The sequence below is a fragment of the Pinus tabuliformis genome, chromosome 9 (genome assembly GCF_031772625.1).
Source record: "Pinus tabuliformis cultivar Carrire ecotype Pingquan chromosome 9, CPIR1, whole genome shotgun sequence".
In the NCBI taxonomy this organism is placed as follows: domain Eukaryota; kingdom Viridiplantae; phylum Streptophyta; class Pinopsida; order Pinales; family Pinaceae; genus Pinus; species Pinus tabuliformis.
This window is the reverse complement of record NC_142307.1, coordinates 395,112,694-395,136,554: the sequence shown is the minus strand read 5'-3', so window position 1 is coordinate 395,136,554 and position 23,861 is coordinate 395,112,694. Positions and strand designations below refer to the sequence as shown.

Sequence of the window (23,861 nt, the reverse complement as noted above, 5' to 3'; positions counted from 1 at the left end):
CATCGTTCTTCATCTGCCGTGACCTGGTGTGAGCTGTGGTCCCTTTCCTTAACAGTGGGCTGCGTGATATTCCCGGTGGACGTGACTGTCAACCAGCTGTGACCATTTACGGTGGACGTGACTGTCCGCGTTAAAATATGTAATATAATTATAACGTTACATACATAATTATAACGTTAAATATATATAACATTTATTTATATATAATATATATAACACACATATATATATATATATATATATATATATATATATATATATATATATATATATATATATATTATATATTATATATATAATTTAATTAATTAAATTTATTTTAATTAATTAAAAGTTATATATATAAAAGTTAATTTAATTAATTAAATTTATTTTAATTAATTAAAATTTATATGTATAAAATTTATTTTAGCTAATTTAAAAAAAGAAGGGAGGAAAAATATTTTAGCTGGCAAATAAATACATGCCCCCGCAAACCCGCTCAATGTCGACAATTACAATGGCAGATTTAAAAAAAAAAATTGTTGGATGCAGAGCATAAGATAAATAGCAACCACAATGAGGTCAATAAAAGGTTAAATGAATTCCAGATCAAGCTTGGGGAGCAAGCTGATGAAATCAAAAATCTTCACGATACGACAAATCGAATAGAAATAAAGATGGAAAATTACCATGTTCAGACAGAAGCAGACATCAGAGAGGTCTTAACAATGCTGAAAACTCTGTGTAAAAGGTTGAATTGTACACCTGAACAACTACTAAAAGAAGGTGAAGAGAATCAGGAACACATCTCGTCAGATTCAACAAAGTCAACAAACTCTTATGAAAAAGTTGAATCCCCAAAAAAATCAGCGACCCCACCAAGAAGCGAGTAACACAGCCTTTACAAACAAGCAACTCTGGGATAACTTTACCAATCAACACCCTTTTTTCGCTCAACCATTAGCAACATACCAGCGAAGGGCAAAAGTCGAGATGCCTATATTCGATGGAAACGAAAAAAACAATGTTGCATGGATAAATAAAGCAGAATAATACTTTGAGATATATGACATCAATGACGATGACGAAAAACTCAGGCATGCATCCATGAAAATGGAAGGAGAAGCATATCACTGGTATATGTGGTGGAAAAAAACAACGCACGTCATTAGCTGGAGAAAATTTAAAGATGCATTCTTTAAAAGATTCCAAGGTGTAAGAGAAGAAGAGTTCTTTTCAAAACTCATCAAGTTACGACAAAAAGGAAGTGTGGACGAATACACTCAAGAATGGGAGACCTTAGTAACACGAGTACCTGGGTTATCAGAATCTCGTCTAATTCAGTCATACATCTCGGGACTCAAAACCCATTTACAAGAAGAACTTGAGATGCATGACATTACATCTACAAAAGTAGCAAGACGAAAAGCAAAAACAGCCGAAAAGAAATCTGAACCAATATTTTGGTCAAAAGCGGAAAAAACTTATGCAAGACGAAGGATACCCCAGTATGTGGACTCAAATAATACAAGATATGTTCCACCACATCGTCGTGAAGATGAAAAATCTAATGTGGAAATGCAAAGGATAAAAGAGGGTAAATGTAAGCGCTGTGGTGAGAAGTGGGACCCCAAACATAGATGTGCTAAAGGAAAAGAACCAAAGAACCTATATAATTGTGAAGCAACCAATGATTCAAACAGTGAAGATTATGACATAGAAGACACAAAAGACACCCCAGAATTCTCACCAGAATTAGATGACGGAAGTATTCCGCAAGTGTCATTATCAGCTATGACAGGTATATCACAACCTCAGACTTTAAAGTTAAAAGGACACATAAAGAAGAACAACGTAGTGGTTCTCATCGACTCAGGTAGCACACACAATTTTTTAGATGCAACCGTGGCAAAGGGACTCAATATTTTTTCATTTCCCTTACCAAACATGAAAGTGATGGTAGCTAATGGTAAGAAGATTGAAAAGGTAGGGAAATGCCATAAGGTCAATTTGCAGATTCAAGACTTTAATCTAGAGTCTCCATTCTTCACGGTACCGTTAGGAGTAGATGTAGTCCTAGGTATCCAATGGCTACGAACTTTAGGCACTTATGCCGCCAACCATCAAGTACAATTTATAAAATTCAAATGGGGAGGTCAGAAGTACAAACTACACGGATTCCAAGCACCCGAAAATCAAGTTGTATCATCATCTCAGATGATGAAGCTGAGTCGAAGAAGAGCACCTGCTTATGCAATACAATGTCACCAATTAGAAATGCTATCTGCAAATATGACTAGAGAAGAGTCACCAGGGATACAAGATTTGATTCGGAAGCATGAAAAAGTAATTCAAGGCCTACCTATGAAGAGGCCGCCTAATAGGGAAATTGAGCATACAATAGAAGTCAAGGCAGGGTTAGACCCTGTCAACATCAAGCCATACCGATATCCACATCACCAAAAAACGGAACTTGAGAGATTAATCCAAGACCTTTTAAAGTGTGCGACCTTGATCATCTTGGAATATCTGATCAAGTGGAAGGACTTACCCGAAGAAGACGCTTTCTGGGAGAATGAATCATTCTTCAACAACATCCGTCGTTACTTATGCTTTGAGGACAAAGCATTCTTTCGAGAGGAAGGCAATGTTATGTAAAAAATTAGTTAACTTTAGGTTTATTATTTAATTTTAATTTTAATTAGACGAAAGGGCACGATCATAAGATCATGCCCTTTCCCAAAGGGTGTCCATGGCGGTATATAAGCCAGGAACCCCATTGTAATCAATCATCATCTGTAATTCATATTTTTAATAAAATATTTCTATATATATTTCTGTCTCTCCAGAAGTTTTATGCTTCAATCCCCAAAACCAATAGGTGAGTAAAAGAGATTGCACGATACTAGTGTGCAAGGTTAACATCCCAAAAGACCCCTTGGTGGGAGGGATAAAATAGCATCAACCACAGAAGCCCGGACCTAAGGGACAATAGCACAAACCTAGACCACTCTTTCTGCCGAATCCCACCATTAATCCATGCCCAAAGTTTCCATGATAAATAAATTAAAATTCTCAATTACCAAATAACAAGGCATACCTTTAGGTTTGGGAGGCCCACCTTCAAACATACGATCATGATAGATGGGTGAGGGACCACATGGCTGCTTAAGGTGGTGGAGAAATGGCACATCGAGCTAGTGTGTGGCTGCGAGGGGCTGCTGGCTACTGGCTGAGGATCATCATGGATAAAATTTTTCTCCTAGGGATATCACCAACAAAATGGTGGGTAACAAGTTGAATGTCCCAACCACGAGTGGCCAGGGGTTAACACCACAGGATTAATTCGGGAGGCAACCCAGGCCTATTAGGCCAACACACCACCTCAGATTCGCCAGTTAATTTTAGGGTGTCAATCAAAATTAAAGCTACAGGTCGAAAATACAGATTTGGATATGGAGGAATGGCAGAGCCTCGTCCCGAACCTAGGCCATTCTAGGGGCCAATATATGCAGTTCCAGCAAACAATGTACCTATATTGGATGATGAAAACATTGTGGCAAAAGATTTGACGACCTCTTTTGTAGGACCATCTAAGCTAGAAATTGAATTCCAGGAAATTCATAGGGAATTTCAACTTATCCAACATCAGATTCAACAACAAAATGCTCTCCTCAGCCGTATAGAGAAGCATATCCCCTATCTTCCTCAAACTGAACTGTTGGGGTCTAATGCAAAAGACCCAATGCCCATAGACACATCTGATGAGTAACCGCTTGATCAACATGGTTTGGCTTCCCATATTTCGATATGTATAAATGACTAGTTTGCAGGCTCTATTGTTTTGCTATAGATATATAACTAATAGGAGATTTAAAGACAGTCTGACTTATATAGTGTTGTTAGACAATGTTAAACTCTTCAGATTTTGGATGGCATATAATGCAATCAGATGGCCAACAGACCTAGTTTCCTAGTGGGCAGGTTGAGGCCAATAGATCATGTTGGATATGGCTGTAAAACCTGCTTGTTTTTTGTTTGAAATGGAATAGAAAGGAACTGCGAAGCTTACAAAAAAAAGAAATGCAATAATGGTTTTTTTTTGGCTTGATTACCGATTGTTAAATGTCACGATCTATTTTGACCGTCACGAGCTTCCTTCAATAGACATGGCTTAAAGAAATTAGTGGGTAACCCTTGATTCTCAGTTTAATGCACGTCCTTGTGACAATTAATATAGAACAAACAACAACAATGCAACTATGATTACAACTCAAATCCAAAAAAAATAGATCGTTGGAGTTCGTGGCGGTGTTGAGTGACAACTATCAGTCAGGCAACGACTCTGTCGCTAAGCGCTGTGATTGTGTGGTGGAAGAACTAGTACGCTGACCAATGACCGAATGGTAATGGAGGGTGGTGGTTGAAGAGTGGTACACAGACGATGGCACAATGGTGGCGGTGGAGACAGGGTCAGCTGGCGAGGTTGTAGTGATTAGTTTGTGCTGCCGTGGTGGCTTGCAGGGTGTGGTTTCCATGTAGCAAACCTAGTCAGCGGTTTTGGCGGTGATGGGCTTGTGGACTGCGCCTTTTTTTGTTGGTTTGTTTTCATTATTTATTTTATTTTTTTACTTAACTTTTTAATTCTTTGATTTATTTATATTTTTTCTGTAACCTTTGTATCTCTCTCTCTCTCTCTCTTTTAATAATAATATATATATACCTTTTCACCATTTTTTATAATTTTTTTTCACTTCGACCTATATATAAATATATATATTCTTTTTTTCTTTAAATTCTTTTTGCCGTTTTTTTTGCTTTTTTTATTCTTTAAAAATGGCCAAAGGCCTTTGACGAAATCAGCGAACGGAGAACTCCAAAAACTTATATAGCGAAACACTTCAATTGAACAACAACAAAGTTGATGTAAGGTTGATGGCCAAAGGTCGGATCAGACTGGCCCTGTACAAAGGTTGAGCGGACAGAGGATCAAACAACTCTGAAACCAATGTAACGAACAAAGTTCGTAACTTGCAATACTTCAGGACACTTCGAAGACAAAGACATCCATTGTAGGACAAGTAATTATATATAAGAATATTTGAATACAAGTGAGATGATAATTACAAATGAGGGTGAGGGCCCTGCTTATATACTTAGGTAGATACCCCTTCACAAAAGGTCATGTCTTGAAAGACATGCCTATTCACTACTAATTTATAGTTAATTGTTACTATTATTTATATTATTTTTATATATTTTATTCATAACAGTAACTTATATGTGTCAATGATCCTTATCGCAATGAGTCAATAGGTTTTGTGACATGCATAGAATATTAATACTTATACATGATGACCATACTGATGAGCAGCAACTTAATATAAAATTATAATTTTGTAGGAGAAATAGATTCCACTAAGAGCACTAGAGGACACATGTAAGACAATTGTATTCAGTGATTCACTCATCAATTGTAAACTGGTTGAAACATCAGTTTTTGATAGCTAATATAACGGACTATTTGCTTATCATGAGTCATGAGGAACACATACAAATTGAATCTTAAGGGTTGTCTAGATTTACCTGTCCTAGAATAGAATGATAGGAATCACATCTGTTTATTTGTTAAGGATCTGCAGAAGTGCCATCTCATTTCAAGTTCCACCATTTATATTACTTTCGATTCTAGATTTTTTTGGGCTTTGTATATCTTATAGTGTTACTTCATGTTTTAACTTTTTACAATATTAAATTGCATTGGTACATAAATGCCATGTAAGTTCGTTTAACAGGAAGTAAAATGAAATGTAGTTTTTGTTTCCAGATGTAAAGTCAAAGTTAGTCGCGATTTTAAAGGGTCAATACTAGCATGTAGATTGGCCATTTTTTGATTTGCTTTTGTATCTCTTGCTTTTGCTTTTGTGTTTTGACTTATTTATAACTTGTATGTTAGTGCAGAAAGATTTCAAGTTTATTGATATTGTAGTCTTACAGGATATATCAAGGTGTCTCCTTTGGGTCCAGCAGCGTCGTCAAACTTGGCCACCAATTGATACTGACCCTATGGCAAAGCCTATAGATCTTCTTATGCTCAATAGATTGAAGGAGACCCAGTGCAAGATTAAAGTAAGCCTTCTTTTGAGTATTCTATTTTTTATTTTTTAACTAGAATTTACAAAATCTACAATGGTTTTTGTTTGGAGCTCCAACAATAAATGCAAAACCAAAATAGAAAAATATATGCTGTTCACAAAGACCTTAATGAATGCTGGCATTAAGCTCTAGAAGCCCAACAAAATTATGGCAGCCTAACTTAAGATTATTATATTTGTTGATCACATTTTCACTCTTCAGTTTGATATCACAGAAGCTAGACATTTCTGCTCTGAAATCTTTTCTTGTTTGTTGGCTTTTTGAAAGCCTTCTGTTCTGTGCTGAGGCAAGCCTTATTTCAGAGATTGCACAATATAGGCATATCTGAGCCACTTATTTGTTAACAAAATGAGTACATCATACACAGAAGATGTAGCATTTATTAAGTATTATTCCAAAGGAGTTATCGAGTGCATCAAGTATGCATTATGTTATTCCATTCCTGGAACAACCTTATAGTCATTGGGAGAAATGGCTGTGTCACTAGCATATCACTTCAATTAATATTAGAACCTAGGATTCGTAACACATCATTGAGTGTTACGTATTCTAACACACCCCTCAACACAACATAATACCTTTTTTTACCTATCTGTATACAAAATGAATGATGACCTTACTTGACTCAAGAACTGAGAATGTTTACAGAATTTGTTGAACATTTATGTTCAGTGTTCGACAACGCAACAATGCTAAGTTGTGGGAATTTTGTAGATGCTAAGTCAAATTTGCATAACCTTCTGTTGATTTCCCTATATATTCATTTTTTTATTTTAATTTTTTTTTCCTGCTATATTTGCATTTCTGTTTTGAAGGTAGAATACAATTGAACTCCCGTAACCAGTCAATCAACTGGGCATCCTTCTTGAGGATCCTTATCTAGAGTTTAAGTTGCCAAGCTATGAATCAAAACATCACAATGGGGTTAATTCATCTTCGTGCAGAAATTTTAATCTTCAAAACTAAAATGTTGCTCACAAATCCAAAACAGGACTTGTTTTTTCAGAGAAGGGTATGTAAGTTGGTGCTTGACCTGATTTAAGGTTTATGCATTTTCAATAATATTTATTTTAAATTTAAATTTCATTCTGTTACATTGTGGTTAATTCAAATTCAAATTCTGTTTTGTTTCTATGTTGATCTAGTTGTTGGTTCTTATGATTTTGTGTGATTGTCAAGTTTTCCTGTAGTGATTGGATAACCATTTGACTTTCTTCTAATTGATTTCTTACAGAAGAAACTTTCGTTTCACTCAGGGAAAACTCCTTCTACCTAGGAGGTTCGTAATCATATAGAACTTGAAAGTGAATCATCTTAGCCAATGTGTGCTATGTGGAGTTATGCCATTACAACTTATATTTTATGTAGTTCCATCTTGTGATTTTCCTCACATAGATGAAGACTTGCTGCTAGTATTATTGAACATTGGCAGATACATCTTCATGGAACCATTCTCTTTTCATTGCATTTGATCATTTGATGGAGATCTTTGGCTGGGGGAGTCTGACTTCTCCTTGGTTGGGTGGTGATGGTGCTTGCTGCTTTGTGGTGTTCTCACTTGTGCTTGCCTCATTGATCGTCCCTTGGTTGCATTTTGATGGATGTGGAGCATTCTATCTCATTCTGGTGGTTTGGTATATATGCTTTTGATATTGATGATGGTTCTAGCCCACCAAGGGTTAGATGATGATTGTTAGGAGATATATGTTTTGTGATTGTTGGCTAGTGACTTTTGCATGGTGACGTGGGATTTATTTGGTGGGACTAAGCTTGGTACTCTTCTTGGTTCTTGTTAAAATATAGCATCCTAATGCAAAATCTCTCTAGGTAACCTAGGTCTTATGGAAACTAAGAGATCAGCCATCATTGTCACCTTAGTGGCCTCTCTCCTGCTGTTTTGTGGTCAGATGTTAAATGACCTAAGGTTCCTAAGTTAAATAACTCTTTAAAGATCTAGTAGACAAAATCTTAATAAAGGAAGATTCAAGGGTGATAGGAGTTTAATGGTTATGGAAGAAGGTACTAGCAAAATCTTTGGAGGCCAAGATAAGATTTGCAGAATTTCATATACACATTCGACCAACCTCAATACACTAAGAAAGATTTATTATAGGTTAGAGTTTCAATGATATGCAGATTTAGAGCATGCAAACCATATAACTGCCAAAAAGTAGCCTACAAAAAATAATCTGAACAAAGGCTTGAGAGACTAGTTGAAGAGGTTAGCAATGATAGGTTAAAAAGTAGTTTTTAGTGGCTTAAATGTCCAAAACAACGGCAAATACCTAGATGTCAGCCCTATTTTTATGGGTAAAACATGCAACAAATGATAGATTTTGCTTTTTAAACATTAATAAATGCAATTCCTATCTTAATGACAATAAAATATAGATATAAAAGTGCATTATTAGATGCACATTTTGACAAACCATAACCCTATCTACCATGAAATAAAGAAAAGAGAGTAATGTAGAATGATCAACACAACAAGACTAGTGCCTTGATTCAGTTGGGCAATGGAGCCAATTTGGTTGAGGGCAAGATAGGAGGACCCTGGATGAAGAAGGGTGGAAGACAATTCGCTCTGAAATCCTAGCGATTTCTTTCATATGAGATTTAAGGTCAAAGGATGTATAAAGAGTTCATAAAAGATTTTGCACTCTTTATTATGGCACAAAATAAACCCTAATTTCAGAAATTACATACAAAATGGAAGAAAGTAGCATTAAACTTACATCATTCAAGCAAGAATTACTTCATTAATCCATATAAAGCCTCTCCATGCTATAAATATCCAACCCAAGACAATTTGCACTCTACTTAGCCATCACGTCGAAGAGAAAAAATAGAACACTAGTACTCATCATTCATGAGTAGAATGATGAGTGTGTGTGATGATAATTTGAAGGAAGCTGACTTCCCTCTATTTATGAGGGCAACTAGGTAATTTTTCTTTAATTTACAATGAAAAGGCACTAAAAGTTTGCTTAAGCGCTCAACAAGGCTAATAGGTCACAAGCCGAACAAAAAATAACTTTACAAAAAGATAGATCATAATAAAATGTCATAAATCCTCCACACATGTGGTAGGAAAAGGTCTTGAACATGACACCATCATCCATAAATGGCATATCCATAAAACAAAATGACAAAGTGGGTCCAAGAGTGTTCCTCACTCCAAGTGACATCATCAAAATGAATGGGTGCATCTCGAAGTAACACCTCCTCATCTAAGACATCATCAAGAAGCTCTACGTCATCCCTGTAGGGCATGTATGGGTGACATGGCAACCCTAGGGAGCGTTAGCCTCATAATGGAGTGTGCCATCCCTCCCAATGTATCTCAACTGATCTCCATCCTCATTTGGGCTCTAGATCAAGGCACCACCCATTAAACAAGTATAAAGCTAGCCTGGATGTGTGTGGGGCCCTCTTGGGCACATCATCCATCAAGCTAATGCCCTGGCTTCTTAGTTCAGTGTTCCATAAGGGAGTCATACATCCATGTAGGGCTCCTCAAGGCCCAACGCTGATCTTTGGAAGGGCGACATGGGTGCTACATAGTCACAAGTGCTCTCATAGATGGGTTAGACATCCTCCGCAATATGTTGGAAAGGTGTTAAGCCATCCCTCAAGGTACCTTCAATGTGGCTGTATGAAGCCACCTCAAGCATATCCTCAAGATCAAGTGAGATCAACAACATTAGGTAAAGAAATCATTAAAGTATCATAGTGGACCATATTCAATGTTAGGGGCACACCAATGCTTCTCACAAACTTTGCCTTCAAATGTCTTTTTAGCTAATTATTTGTAAGCGAGTTACCATGCTTTTGTTAGGGATGATTATGTAAGTAGACCTATTAGGTGCTTACAACCCCCAATGGTAGGGACATTTCCTAGGCACGTCCATCAATTTGTAGATGCATATGATAATGCAATTATGTAATGGGAAAGACTTCAGACAAGATGCCATAGCGTTGTTACCAACTAATGGAGGTCCAACATCTTAACTATAATGATGATAATAGGGGGCAACCATGGAGGCATGAGTTACCCCTTTTCTCGGCATGCTTTTTCCACTCCTATGGTGCACCTTTTACTTCGATCATTGTCTTTTCTTTCTTGCATAGCTTGGGTAACCAACTTACTTTATGCTTTTCCAATACTCCTCATAGATCAGGGTTGGGACTTTCAGAGGTTCCTTATTAAGATAGGGCATGAAATACCTAGGATCCATAGTATTCAAAACCGAAACTAGTGACCGGATCGGTCCACATATCAAACCAAGTTTCAAACTAGAACTAGTCAAACTGGGACTAGTCAGATCTCAATGAACCGGTCTTTAAAAAAATACATGAAATAATTAGTTTTTAATGAAAAACTATTTTTAAGAATTAAAACGAAACACCGAAATTTTTGACATTTCTGAAATGGGTACGTTTAGAAACGTCACCTCCCAAAAATGGAAATGTTGGCCGAAACGTCATATATATATATATATATATATAAGTGAATAACACATTATCTTGCAAGAAGAAAGGGAATAAGACCCATAGATGACATTTTAGAAGGAAAAACAAATCTATATTAATTCTCACATATGATTACATAATGGTCAAGTTTCGGCCAAGTTTTGGGTACAGGAAAGGCTCGAAATGCCGAGTTCCTAGAAGTTTCGTGCAACATAGATTAAAACCATGATGCCAAAACAATAGAGACAAAATATGCAAGGTTTTCTCATCTATATACCATGTAAAGGTGAATAAATGAAATTGCATCGAGTGCAATACATATGAGAACCAAAATACATAATTAATGACACTGTAAATGACCTATAGAGTCCAAAAGTAATGCTACAAGCTATGGGGCCACTGTCCTACTACGAGTCTACATTATTGTGATCAACAACATGATCGCTCCTCATCATGATCAAACTCATCACCACTACTAATACAAGGGATCATCAACATGAGATACATAAATAATCTGGCTCAAAGTTTGAGGACTTCTAAAACTCCTCTGCAAATTTAGTAGTAGTGGTAGTAGTAGTAGCAAAAATAGACATCAAAACTACAAATCACTGATCAACATGATCACTCATGAAACTCATCATTGATTCAACGCTACTAGAAATGGGATCATCAACAAGAGATACATAAACATCATCTAGCCCAAAGTTTTCGAACTTGGATTGCTCAACCTTATAATATGCTAGAAATTGAAAAGTTTAACATGCCTAACCAACAATTTTAGTTTGAGTGAAGGGTTCATCTCCTCAAGCATATAATGTGGTAGAAAAATCCTAGCATGCCTAACCAGTGGTTTTCCTTTGAGTGAGGGGTACATTCTTGTTAAGGCCATGGTAGAGGAGTTCAACAATCAATACCACGAACATCAACACAGTTCAACAATCAATGCCACCAACATCAAGGTTCTTGAAGGGCTTCATGCTCTTGATCAAATGCCAATCTCATACCCTCACGCATGATAGAATGAAATGGAAACAATGCAAACCCCCAAACCATGAAATCCTGAAAACCATTAAGTCGGCAGAATTTTGAGTGAAATCTAAAATTCTAGTTTGTCCATATGAAATCCACTGAGGTTGAAACCACTCTTAGACATCCTAAGTCATTTCATGGTAATGTTAAAAATTTAAGTAAAAGGATGAAAATGAAAAATAAAGGAAATGTCACTTTTACTTCAAGAATTTAACATTACCATTAATTTCCAATGTTGCTAGGGTTGACATGTGTGAGGCAAATGGGAGGGGAGGCATGCTTTTCTTGGAGGGGTTGTTTTTGGAGGAAAACAACCCTACATTTCCCTCAAAACAACTTCAAAACTCACAAAATTGCGTTATGTTGGGTCCATAGTTGGCCTGGCAATAGACCAACCTAATTATGATGGAACTAGCTGGTTTATGGGAAAATTGGTTGGTTCCATCATAAACCGACTGGTTTTTGGTTGGTTAGACCAAAAAATCAATAAGGCTGCTTAGATAACCTGGTTTTTCAACCGGTTTGATGGCTTGTGCTAATGAACCGACCGATTTGACCAGTTTATGGTTCGAACCAACCGGTTTTGAATACTATGCTAGGAACTAGGTGATGGTTAATGAGGGGGGTAGAGCTCATGCTAAGCTTTCTCCCATATGTTTATGCATGCATGAGCCATAATTTGTAGTTTTTATTTTCTTTCATTTGTGGCTTCATATGATTTCATCTTTCTTTCAGCTGAATCAACCTCGTAGAGGAAGGTTTCTAGGCCCTAACTCAAAGATGTGGATATAGGGTGCTAGGCCAATGACTAATTACAATCAACCCAATGAATGGAAGTGAATATGTGGTAGAGATTGAAAGTGGTAAATGTTACCCACCATAAGTGGGTAACCCTATAGGAGAAAACTTTTCTCCTATCTTGGATAACTAGCTAGCTAGCAGCCTTACACATTGCTAAGTGATGATGATACAACACATTCCTCCACCATTTGCATGGCTCACACACTCTCACCATCAAACATTCCTCTCGAATGAAGGTGGGCTACTGCTTGGTAGTTACTTTAACCATTTTATAATCAAGTGCTTTTACTTAATGTTTTGGGCAATTTAACATGGATAAAAGGGTGACTTGGATAATTGACCGATCTCGACTATAAGATTCTTCTTTCATCTCACTAGCGGGTTAGTCTTTAGTCCTAGTTTAGTGGGACCTCCTCTAAGGCCTTAGGGTTATAAGAGGGGCACTACTTAGGAAACTTGGATTGAAGTAGCATGTCCATAACTATTCCATACTTACAACTTTTCATTGTTTCCATACTATCACATCCATCCTTTGGGTAACTGTCATTAGTTCATTTAGATTTGGCAGTCATAAATCCAGATCCTTGAGTTTGATGCAGGTACAAGAGAGATACAAGTATAAGATGGCCAAAGAAACATTGAAATGCAAAATATGGTTGGGACATAATTAGTGCATGGGTAAAAGACTAGCATGAGCTCTACCCCCATCATTAGCCATCACATGGCTACTGAGCATTAGATGCTCCATCTCATAATAAAGAAACCTTGCATGTTCCAACCCCGATGAACACAAAATTGACTCATCTTAAGGGGGTAAAAAATGCTATATCATAAAAAGAAAGCTTGGACATTTGAGCGATGCTCCATATAAAAGCATTATCAAAAAGAAGTAAAAGGCGTACCAGAGGGGTGGAAAAAGTAGGTTGAGGAAAGTCGTAACTCATGCGTGCATGGTTGCTCCCTCCATTGCATTTGTACTCTCAAGGTGTGGATCTCACACCAGTTGATCCCATAGCCATTATTATCATTAACACCTATGAATTGAAGGGTTGACCTTGGAAATGTCACTTTCCCTTGGTGTTAGAAGCACCTAATATGGTTGGTTACTTACCTATCTCTAATAAGGTAGAGAACAATTTTATGGGATTTGGTCTAGTTAGATGTTTGAATGAGATCTCGACTTGAAGTATTACTATCTCCTTATCAGTTAAGTATGGTCCAATATGATGCATATATGGATTGTCTTTAATGAGTAGTTTCTTTAACTTGAGTTTGAGATGGTTCTGCTAGGAGGTTTTGCATAGAGCAACAAAGGCATTGAGGGTACACACATTCAATGCCTATTCCGAATGATGCCGAAGACATACTACACTTTTGGAGAGCATGATGACCTTGCATATGCAACATTGCCCTTCCATAGTAGAGCATTGGGAACTTTCATGATCTCGACCAGGTTTATGGGGGAGCCCCCCCCCCCTCATGATCCCGCTCCGGGTGGGAGAGAATTGGGAGCGCACTCCTGACAAAAGTTTTTGTTCCCTGGATTTTTCGGGAGTGAAGTCGAGAGTGCCGATTTCGCCACTCCGGGAGCAATTTTTTCAATGGGGAAGCAGTGGGGGAGCGATTGCTCCCGATTGCTCCCCCATTGACAAAATTGCTCCCAGCCAGCGGAAAGGAAAGCCCACGCGGCCGAGGGGGAGGGCGACGACTGCTTAGAGAGAGGGGGAAAGGGAGGGAAAAGGGGAGATGAGAGAGGGAAGGGGGGGGGAATTAAATAGACCCTCTCCACTCCAATCATTCACTTCATCCCATTGAGAGAGAAAGAGAGTTTGGAGAGAGTTTGAAGCAAGGAGAGGAGCTTGGTGAGAGGGAAGCTTGGAGGAGTTTGAGGAGCTTGCAAGGGGAGATTGGAGCTTGGGATTGGAGGCCAAAGAGGTAGGATATACACTCTAATCTGGCATTTTTTTTTTTTTTTTTTTATGTTCATTGCTAAATAAATAAATAAAAAATTCTCTATTTCCCATTCCAATTCCTCCATTTTTTTGCAGATTCAAAAACTTCAAATTTCAAACATCATGGTTATATGGCTTGGTATTTTCTTCTTCTTGGTTCCTTTTTTGATTATAATGGTGTTGAAGAGTAGAAAAATGAGGGTTGAACATGAAGAAGAGGATGAAGAAGTGGGTTATAGTGAATTTGATGAAAACCCCAGAGAGGAGTACCTTGGTGAGGAGGAGGAGAGTGAACATGATTCAACCCAAAAAACTAAACAAGACCAAACCCCATTGTGGAAATACGTTACTAGGCTTGAGGCAGGGAAAGGGGGTGGGACCACTAAATTTCACTGCCCCCGTTGCAACAATAATTACATAGGTTTGTACACCTGTGCCAGAAGGCACCTCTGTGGGAAAAGGCCATGGGATGGAAATAAACAAATAAGAATCAAAACTTGTGCAAGTGTGTCAGCAACAGATAGAGCAAAATACACAAGGGAAGAGGAGGAAGCCCAATACAAATCTAAAAAATCAAAGGGTTTCTTTGAACCAATCTTACAATCACATCAACATGTAAGAGGGGAGCTTGGAGGAGTTTGAGGAGCTTGCAAGGGGAGATTAGAGGCCAAAGAGGTAGGATATACACTCGAATCTGACATTTTTTTTAATGTTCATTGCTAAATAAATAAAAAAAATTCTCTATTTCCCATTCCAATTCCTCCATTTTTTTGCAAATTCAAAACTTCAAATTTCAAACATCATGGTTATATGGCTTGGTATTTTCTTCTTCTTGGTTCCTTTTTTGATTATTATGGTGTTGGACAGTAGAAAAAGGAGGGTTGAACATGAAGAAGAGGATGAAGAAGTGGGTTATAGTGAATTTGATGAAAACGCTAGAGAGGAGTACCTTGGTGAGGAGGAGAGTGAACATGATTTAGCCCAAAAAACTAAACAAGACCAAACCCTATTGTGGAAATACGTTACTAGGCCTGAGGCAGGGAAAGGGGGTGGGACCACTAAATTTCACTGCCCCCGTTGCAGCAATAATTACATAGGTTTGTACACCTGTGCCATAAGGCACCTCTGTGGGAAAAGGCCATGGGATGGAAATAAACAAATAGGAATCAAAACTTGTGCAAGTGTGTCAGCAACAGATAGAGCCAAATACATAAGGGAAGAGGAGGAAGCCCAATACAAATCTAAAAAATCAAAGGGTTTCTTTGAACCAATCTTACAATCACATCAACATGCACAAAGAACTCCTCCATCATCCTCCCATGGGAGTGGATATGGAGGCACAGGGTCACCAAACATCTCTTTAAGGCGTAGAACCATATTAGATTTTGGACCCTCTTGCTACTACCTCTCCAGATTTGGAAAATATTTCCTCTGAATCATTGTCCTTGCTTCTCAAGCTGCTTCGATCTCTCTGACTCTCTTTCTGACAACTAATTATTGCTACTCTGGAAATCGATCTACCAGTGAAATCGAACTTCTCAAGTGTCTTCTCCAAGTGGCCATCGACTTCTTCTTATAATCCTCTATTGGAGCACCAACGACCAGGATTAAAACATAATCGATGGCTAGGATAATCTTGGGATCGATTTGTGTGAGTTTCTAGATGATTCTCACCTTGACTTAATTAATACTGATTAATTAACCATATTCCCTAAGTTTAGACTTAGGAAATATTTAAAAACTGATTAATAATCTTATTAAGTCATTTCTAGGTGGAATTTCCAGAAACGATTTCCAGGTTTTGGAGATCTCGTGTATTCTAGCTTGTCAACCAAATTTCGTGGTTAGAACACATCCGATGCTACAAAAACTAACACTCCCTCTTAGCGAGGAATGTGTTCTAGTGGTGCACTCCCTACCACAACACACTGTTTTTTCATCATCTCCTATCACGCTGCTGATGTCTGGTTGCTGCTGCCCATCGACCACTACACAACTTTGATATATGTGGCATCTGTGTTGTTGCTGACATTGCCATATTGCTGCCAACACTGCATCTGCAATGCAACTCCCTATCATCTGTTGCTGCTGCAATTGCAACATTTGCAACTGAAAAGCATCCAAAATATTGAATCTACTGTGATCATTATGATGCATCTGTTTCTGGAGTCTCTGATTGCTACTAGCATTTGCATTGTCACTGAAGAATTTGCATTGTTGATGACTTTGCACTGTGCCAACTGCACTACTGCCAACTCTGCACTGCGCTCCCCAACATCTGACTGCTACTAGTCAACAACTGTCACTTAGTCTCTGACTGCATCAACTGCCACTGATCCATCCTGCTACTGAATACTGTGGTCCCTTGTAGCCAAGTAATGATCCATGAGGTGGACTCCTCAAGGACCCTGCCCAATCTCTGTAGTTTTGGGACTCAGATCTACTCATACTGCTGCTACTACCTCTGCATTGTTGCTGCAACTACTGCAATAATGAGTGTAATCTCTCAGATCCTGAATCACTAGCTTTCATATGGTTGCTCCCTCTAAAGCTAGACTCCCTTTGAGTCCTGATCTCCCAATGGGAAATCTCTCTGGTCCCTCCTGACAAGTCGCACTATCTTCCTGCACTGGAAACTGGACTGCGAAGTTCTTCTCTAGGAATCTTTTGGCTGGAACTACACTTGCATACTGTAACTGGGCAATTCCTGCTGCTTGTGTCATTGTATCTAGCTCTGTAATTGTCTCCTGAGTACCGTTTGCAACTAGATCTACAATTGCCATCTAAATGATTGACAACGATTGCTGACACTGAATCTGCTACTATGATACTGTAGGTCCTTGTAGCGAGGTGATATTCCTGCTGCAACAATCTAGAACTGATCTCCTTGTTGCCACTACGCTGGACCCTACCCATCTGGCACACTATAGTCTCATACTCCTCCTCGACCTGGATTTGGTGCTCCACTATCTACTATCAAGCCTAGTCCCTGGCTGGGACCCTTCCTTTCTTTGTAACTCACACTAGACAATTCACACTTCCTCTGACACCTGTCTCCAACAACTGGAAGTCGATCCTCTGCCTAGATCTGCATTGTGGCCAACTCTTACGACCTCCTTTGGCAATCTCATACAACTATCCCTCCAGAGCTACAAAAGTTGGAAACTCAAAATTGGAGAAAATAAACTTGAAAATCTCCCTCTTTCTTGCTGCTCGGCTGCTGGATCTGCTACTCGCACTCCCTTTCAGAGAGAGAAGGTCTGCTCACAACTACTGCCAAAGTGCAACTAGAAAAAATAGATCTCTAAATCTCGAGATCTCCTGAGAGAAATTTTCCCTCTGTTGTGTGTGCTTCTCTCTCTTCCAATCGATGCTGGCTCTGCTCTAGCGAATTGCTGCAAAATCCTCTGCATCTAGTTAGAGATCTGCCCAACAAAAAAAATCTAAGCTGCTCCCTCTGCGTTTGGAATTACTTAATCTGGAAAATCGATTTTCTTTGCTTTGAAAAATCGAGTTTCCTCAAGTAACTCGGCTTCCTGGCAAAAGACTATGCTGCCCTTGGGAATTTCGGCCTGCTGCCCACAATGAGCAGTGAAATTCCTTCTTTTTGCCTCTGAGCTCTCCGACTGATCAACTGCGCTCTGATACCATGTGAAAATTCCCACTGGAATTCTATTGCAACAACTGATATTATTTCTCCTAATTGTTAATTAATTAACAATTTATCTGCTATGACAAATATTGAAATAAATACACTGCAACCTTCACAAATAAAATTCTATGGAAAAAATAAATCGCTGGAGGCTGATAAATTATAGCACACACATACAATTAACACAATTATTTTTGGACAAAAGTCCCAGGAAAATTGCAACTTGGGAAAGTTGGTGCAGTAGTGAGGATTTCATTTTATTATGTAGTAGTGAAATCTGAGTACATCGATGGATGCTGAACTCACAATCCAAACAGGGAGAAAATCTGGGCAAAATACTGAAGAGAATCACCCTTCTCACACAAGCAATCTCTGGCACGACTCTGGCTATTAAAACTCGACTTCTTGGAGCTCTACGTCAGCCTTTGCGTTGCTCTGCGTAGCTGGCTGGATGACTTGCCTTAGACTAGGCTCTAATAAAGTCGTTTTGCCTCTGGATGATGAGGAAATTGCCTCTCCAGCCCTCTGGGACTTCTTCCCGACCTCTGTAACTGAGAACGATTTTTCCTTCCTCAAAATCGAACTGCCTGGCTAAAGCAACTGCGCTAGTCCTCAACGCTGCCTCCTTGGGATAATTTGGCACTCTCGCTTCCGCCTCTCCAAATCTGGAAAATCTTTCCTCCAGATCACTGTCCTTGCTCCTCACACTGCTTCGATCTCTCTGACTCTCTCTCCGACAACTGACTGCTGCCGCTCTGGCAATCGATCTACCAGTGAAATCGAACTTTTCAATTGTCTTCTCAAAGTGTCTTCTCCAAGTGCCCATCGAGTGCTTCTTATAATCCTTTGTTTGAGCACAAACGACCAAGATTAAAACATAATCGATGGCTAGGATCGTCTTTGGACCGATCTATGTGAGTTTCTAGATGATTCTCATATTGACTTATGTAATACTAATTAATTAACCATATTCCCTAAGTTTAGACTTATGAAATCTTTAAAAATTGTTTAATAATCTAATTAAGTCATTTCTAGGTGGAATTTCCAGAAACAATTTCTAGGTTTTGGAGATTTGATGTATTCTAGCCTGTCCACCATATTTCGTGGCTAGACAACATTCGATGCTACAAAAACTAACACGATTTTGAATGACAGTCATTTGATTAGAATGATTAACCTCCACGGTCTTTATGAGTTGTGTCAACTCCTTAATGGGATCACTCTTAGCTTCTTTAACTTCCTTTCCCTTAGACTCATTTTTTGGTGACCCCTAGTAAATGCCGAAATCTCTGACTTCCCAAACGCCGTTCTACATTTCTTCAAATTTTCAGCGAAAGTTTGAGCAACGTTTAAATCATTATTCTTAGCGTGTCTTAGCTCATAAGAAATATCAACTCCATATGCATCAACATAATAGATCAAAAGAGACTTCTTCGGAGGTTTAACATCTTGTGGCAAACTCTTCACATATCATTAGTTTTCTTATTAAATTCATCCACTGTCTCATTCTCGTTCTTCTTAATATGGCTAATAACATTGAGCAAATGCCTTTCTTCTCTTTTGTGTCCACACTTCTCATTAAAGACATTAATGATAGATCTAAAAGAATAAAAAATGTTAGCGGGATACTCAATGAACCAATCAAGAGCATCTTCATCTAAAGAGAGGACAAAGAGTCTCATATTAACATCCTCATTGTTAGCATTATTACTACTTGCTCACACAAAAGTTGAAGTTCCTAAGGTGAGTCTTGGTGCTAATGGCTTTGTTACCTTGAATGAAGGCAACTTCTCGATGGCTTTATCCAGAATATTATTCGAATAACAATTAATGTTAGTAAAGTTACAAGGGTGAAACAAGTCATCCATGATGTCTTGCTCAACCTGACCTTGAAAAAGCATATGGATATCAGAAATAACCTCCTGCCCAAGAGTAGCAAGAAGTCTATGAGACGAGAGCTTGTTTAATCTCACTCTAAAAACTTTTTGAGGATCAAGATTGGGGTAGACCAAGCTACTTAGATTTCTACTAGTAGAAACTCCTACAAAAAATGAACCAAGTGGAGTAGCCACTTGAATAGGAATCTAACTATAAAAATCCAAGATGCAAGAACCTAGAGTTAGTTGTACTCCGGGACAAAGAGGACTTATCCCCTACAACGATGCCAAAAGATGTTGTCTTCACAAATTGCACACCCTAGACTTTTGGAAATAATCCTCAATCCCACAAGGTGTGTTCTTTGTGGCAATGGTCAGAGAAGGGGTTGACACCTAATCCGAACTCTCCATCTAAGCTCTCTCCTAGCTAAACCAAGGGTGGTGGACGTTAAGGAAGATTCTAAAAGGAGATCTTGCTAAAGGTAACAAGTTCTAGGAGATTACGATGTTAATAAAACCAATTAAGCATTCACCATTTAAATAACTTGAAATATAACTTGAAGTGAAATTGATTAACAAGTACAAATAACTATGAGCATATAAACATCAATAATGTGGATAGATAAAATAAATTCAACAAGATAGATCCTCCAAGGAGAGTATATGCAAGTAGACCAGTGCCAATAATAATATACTTGCAAGAAATATATGCTCAAAATAAAATCACAATACTTGCAATAAAATATAACTTTCAAGTTACAATAAGTTGGAAGAATGGGGAAGCTGCAAAACAAATGTTAGTGAATCAAGTCAAAATTATTAGATACAACTTTGAAATATGAGCAACTAAATAGAAAGTAAAAGTTGCAAGTGAACAAAGCTTGTACTTGAAAGGAAAATTGCTCAAATATGATATAATGGTATTGTTACCGCTTAAACTAGTAAGGGACCTGAAGGGGAAAATGGTAGACGAAGGGAAACGAATGGAGACTTAGCCCACTGTCACTTCAGCTAAGGCTTCCTACTATTTACGGACTTTCATCGAGGGGAGGAGATCCGGTATATATGGAGTCACAAATGAAGGATAAATCAACAAGTGGATATAGAGACCCAAATAATCCGTTTCCAGAAGAGGTTGGAGAATAGAGCTTGCTTTCTTTCTAAGTAAGGTACAATGTCTTTTAGGAGAAGGATGGGAGGATTTGAGGGTTATGTTTAGGGAATATGACTTGTGAAACAGATTCCTAATCCCTAAAATCGTTATTGAAATTGGTATCTCTGATGGTTCTTGAAGAATTGTCTTTTCAAAGGAATGGGACCACACGGGACCAAGTGGACACAACTTAGGTTAGAAGGTAAGAGTTTAGCAACTAAAGATATTCTTAACCCAGACAAGGAGAGGGGAGGATCAAAGAAGAGATTTTCACTTAAAGGTGTTGAATTGATCCTATGAGGCACTAGCCTTGGGGATACCAGGGCAAAGTTTGATCTCAGAGCTAGGGCTTGGCTTTTCTCACAACTCCACTGCTGGAATGGCTTCAAAATTGGAGGAGGCCTTGAGGAGACAATAGTTCAGGGGAGGCTAGGAGATCGAACTTTTTGGAGGGCTATTTTGTCAGGAAAATGATGCCCTAGGTGATCCAACTTGGCTAGACCTAAGAAAAGGGGAAAACGAATTGATTTTGGGTGACCACCTCTTGGTAGATCAGTGCCTTAGTCTTGGGAGAATGGAGTCTATGATAAATATGAATGAGGACTTAATTTCTTAATCAAGGAGGCCTTAAGACTACCTCGCTAGCCTTCTAGGGAAAAGGGAAGCAACCTTGCAACTTTTATACTTCGACTTACAAAATAAGATGGCTTATCATGACGAATTTGTTATTAGAATTATTCCTAGGAAATTTCATTCAAATTACATGGCCCATACCAGTGTTGCGGCGGAGCGCCCCCCCCCCCCCCCTTCGAACCCGCTCCCGAAGCGCGCTCCGGGCGGGAGCTGGTCGGGAGCGCGCTCCCGTAAAAAAATTTGCGCTCCCTGGTCTGTGAGGGAGCGCTTCAGGGAGCGATCACTCCCGCGCTCCCGGAGCGCTTTTTAATGCCCGGGAGCGATTGGGGAGCGATCGCTCCCTGATCGCTCCCGGGCATTAAAAAACGCTCCGAGAGCGAATTTTAAAAAACCCGGAGCGGTTCGGCGGAAAAAAATTCCGCCGGACCCGAAAAAACAAAAAAATTTAACTAATTTTTTTTGGTTTATAAGCCCAATGGGCCAAAAAAAATCATTTCAATGAGATTGAGCTTGAGCTTGAGAGCTGAGGAAGAGCAAAGGAGCAAGGAGCAGGAGCTGAGGAGCAAAGAGCCAGAGCTGAGGAGCGAGGAGCAAGTGCCAAGGAGCGAGGAGCAAGCTTGCAGAGGTAAGTAACTTAATCATTTAGTTAGTTTAGTTGGTTAGGTAGTTAGTTTGTTTAGTTTAATTTACCTGTTTGAGTTTAAAGATCATTAATTTAAATTAAATTAATAAATTAAATGAATTAATCCCAATAAACTAAATTAATTTGCAGATTCAAGACTCAAACCCTACAAACATCAAACACGATGGACCTGGGGATTTTCATTGGCATTTTCCTCTTCCTAGTCCCTTTTCTGGTTATTATGGTGGTGGAGAGTAGGAAACGGAGGGGGCCTGAAACTGAAGAGGTGGATGAAGAAGCCGGAGGAAGTCAAATAGGTGAAAACCCCAGTGAGGAGGATGTGGAGGAGGGTGAACATGAGGGTCAAAAAACTAAACAAGACCAAACTCCATTGTGGAAATATGTTCAGAGGGCTGAAACAGGGAGAGGGGGTGGAACCACTAAATTTCATTGCCCCCATTGCAACACTGATTACACAGGCTCATACACCCGTGCTAGAAGACACCTTTGCGGGAAAAGGGCATGGGATGGAGAGAAACAAATAGGAGTCAGAACTTGCAACGCGGTGTCAACAGCAGATAGAGCCAAATACATAAAGGAAGAGGAGGACGCCCAATACAAAGCAAAAAGATCAAGGGGTTTCTTTGAAAGCTCACAAAGAACTCCTTCAGCATCCTCCCAAGGCAGTGGATATGGACATGGAGGCTCAGGGTCATCATCTTTACGCCGTAGAACCATATCAGATTTCCTTGATGAGGGGTGTAGGAATGATGTGGATTCAAAAATTTACAGGTTCCTCTATGCAAATGGGATACCATTCAATGTTCTACGCTCACCTTATTGGCACGAAATGGTTTCTGCCATAAATGATGCCCCTAAAGGATACAAGAGCCCTGGGTATGACAAGGCAAGAACTGTTGGCCTTGATCATGAAAAAGCAAAAATATCACATTCTTTGAATAAAATGACAAGTTCTTGGACTGACAATGGGGTGTCCATTGTATCTGATGGATGGACAAATGTAAAAGGCAAGCCATTGATAAGTGTTCTTGCTGTGTCCCGAAGTGGTCCCATTTTTCTAGCTGCACATGATTACTCAGACAAGTTCAAGACCGCTATCAACATTGCAGAAGCATTGCTTGAAACAATTGAGCGTATTGGCCCATACAATGTCATCCAAGTCATCACTGATAATGCTCCTAATTGTAAGGCAACGGGAGCAATTATTGAGGATAGATACCCGAACATATTTTGGTCTGGATGTTTGGTTCACACATTGAACCTTCTGTTGCATGATATTGTCAAAAACAAAAATGAACAATACCAATGGATTGGTGATTTGTACAAGAAAGGAAAAAAAATGATAAAATTTATTACAAATCATAGCAATACCCATGGCCTTTTCCGCAGTCACTCGAGATTGGAGTTGCTGAAGATTGCGAGGACTAGATTTGGTAGCTATTACCTCACCTTCAGGCGCCTTTTGAAGGTAAGAGAGGGTTTAGCTAGCATGGTATCAAGTCCAAATTGG

At 38.8% G+C, this 23,861-nt stretch overlaps 1 protein-coding gene across 2 annotated transcripts in view; it reads left to right on the top strand.

The window, feature by feature from the left end:
* ARP9 (actin-related protein 9) overlaps positions 1-23,861 on the top strand; it is a 312,878-nt gene that overhangs the window by 213,390 nt on the left and 75,627 nt on the right. For both annotated transcript variants that reach the window (XM_089438961.1, XM_089438960.1), the window contains exon 12: positions 5,980-6,111. In XM_089438961.1, the coding sequence (XP_089295087.1) occupies positions 5,980-6,111 (132 nt within the window). The remainder of the gene's footprint in view (positions 1-5,979; positions 6,112-23,861) is intronic.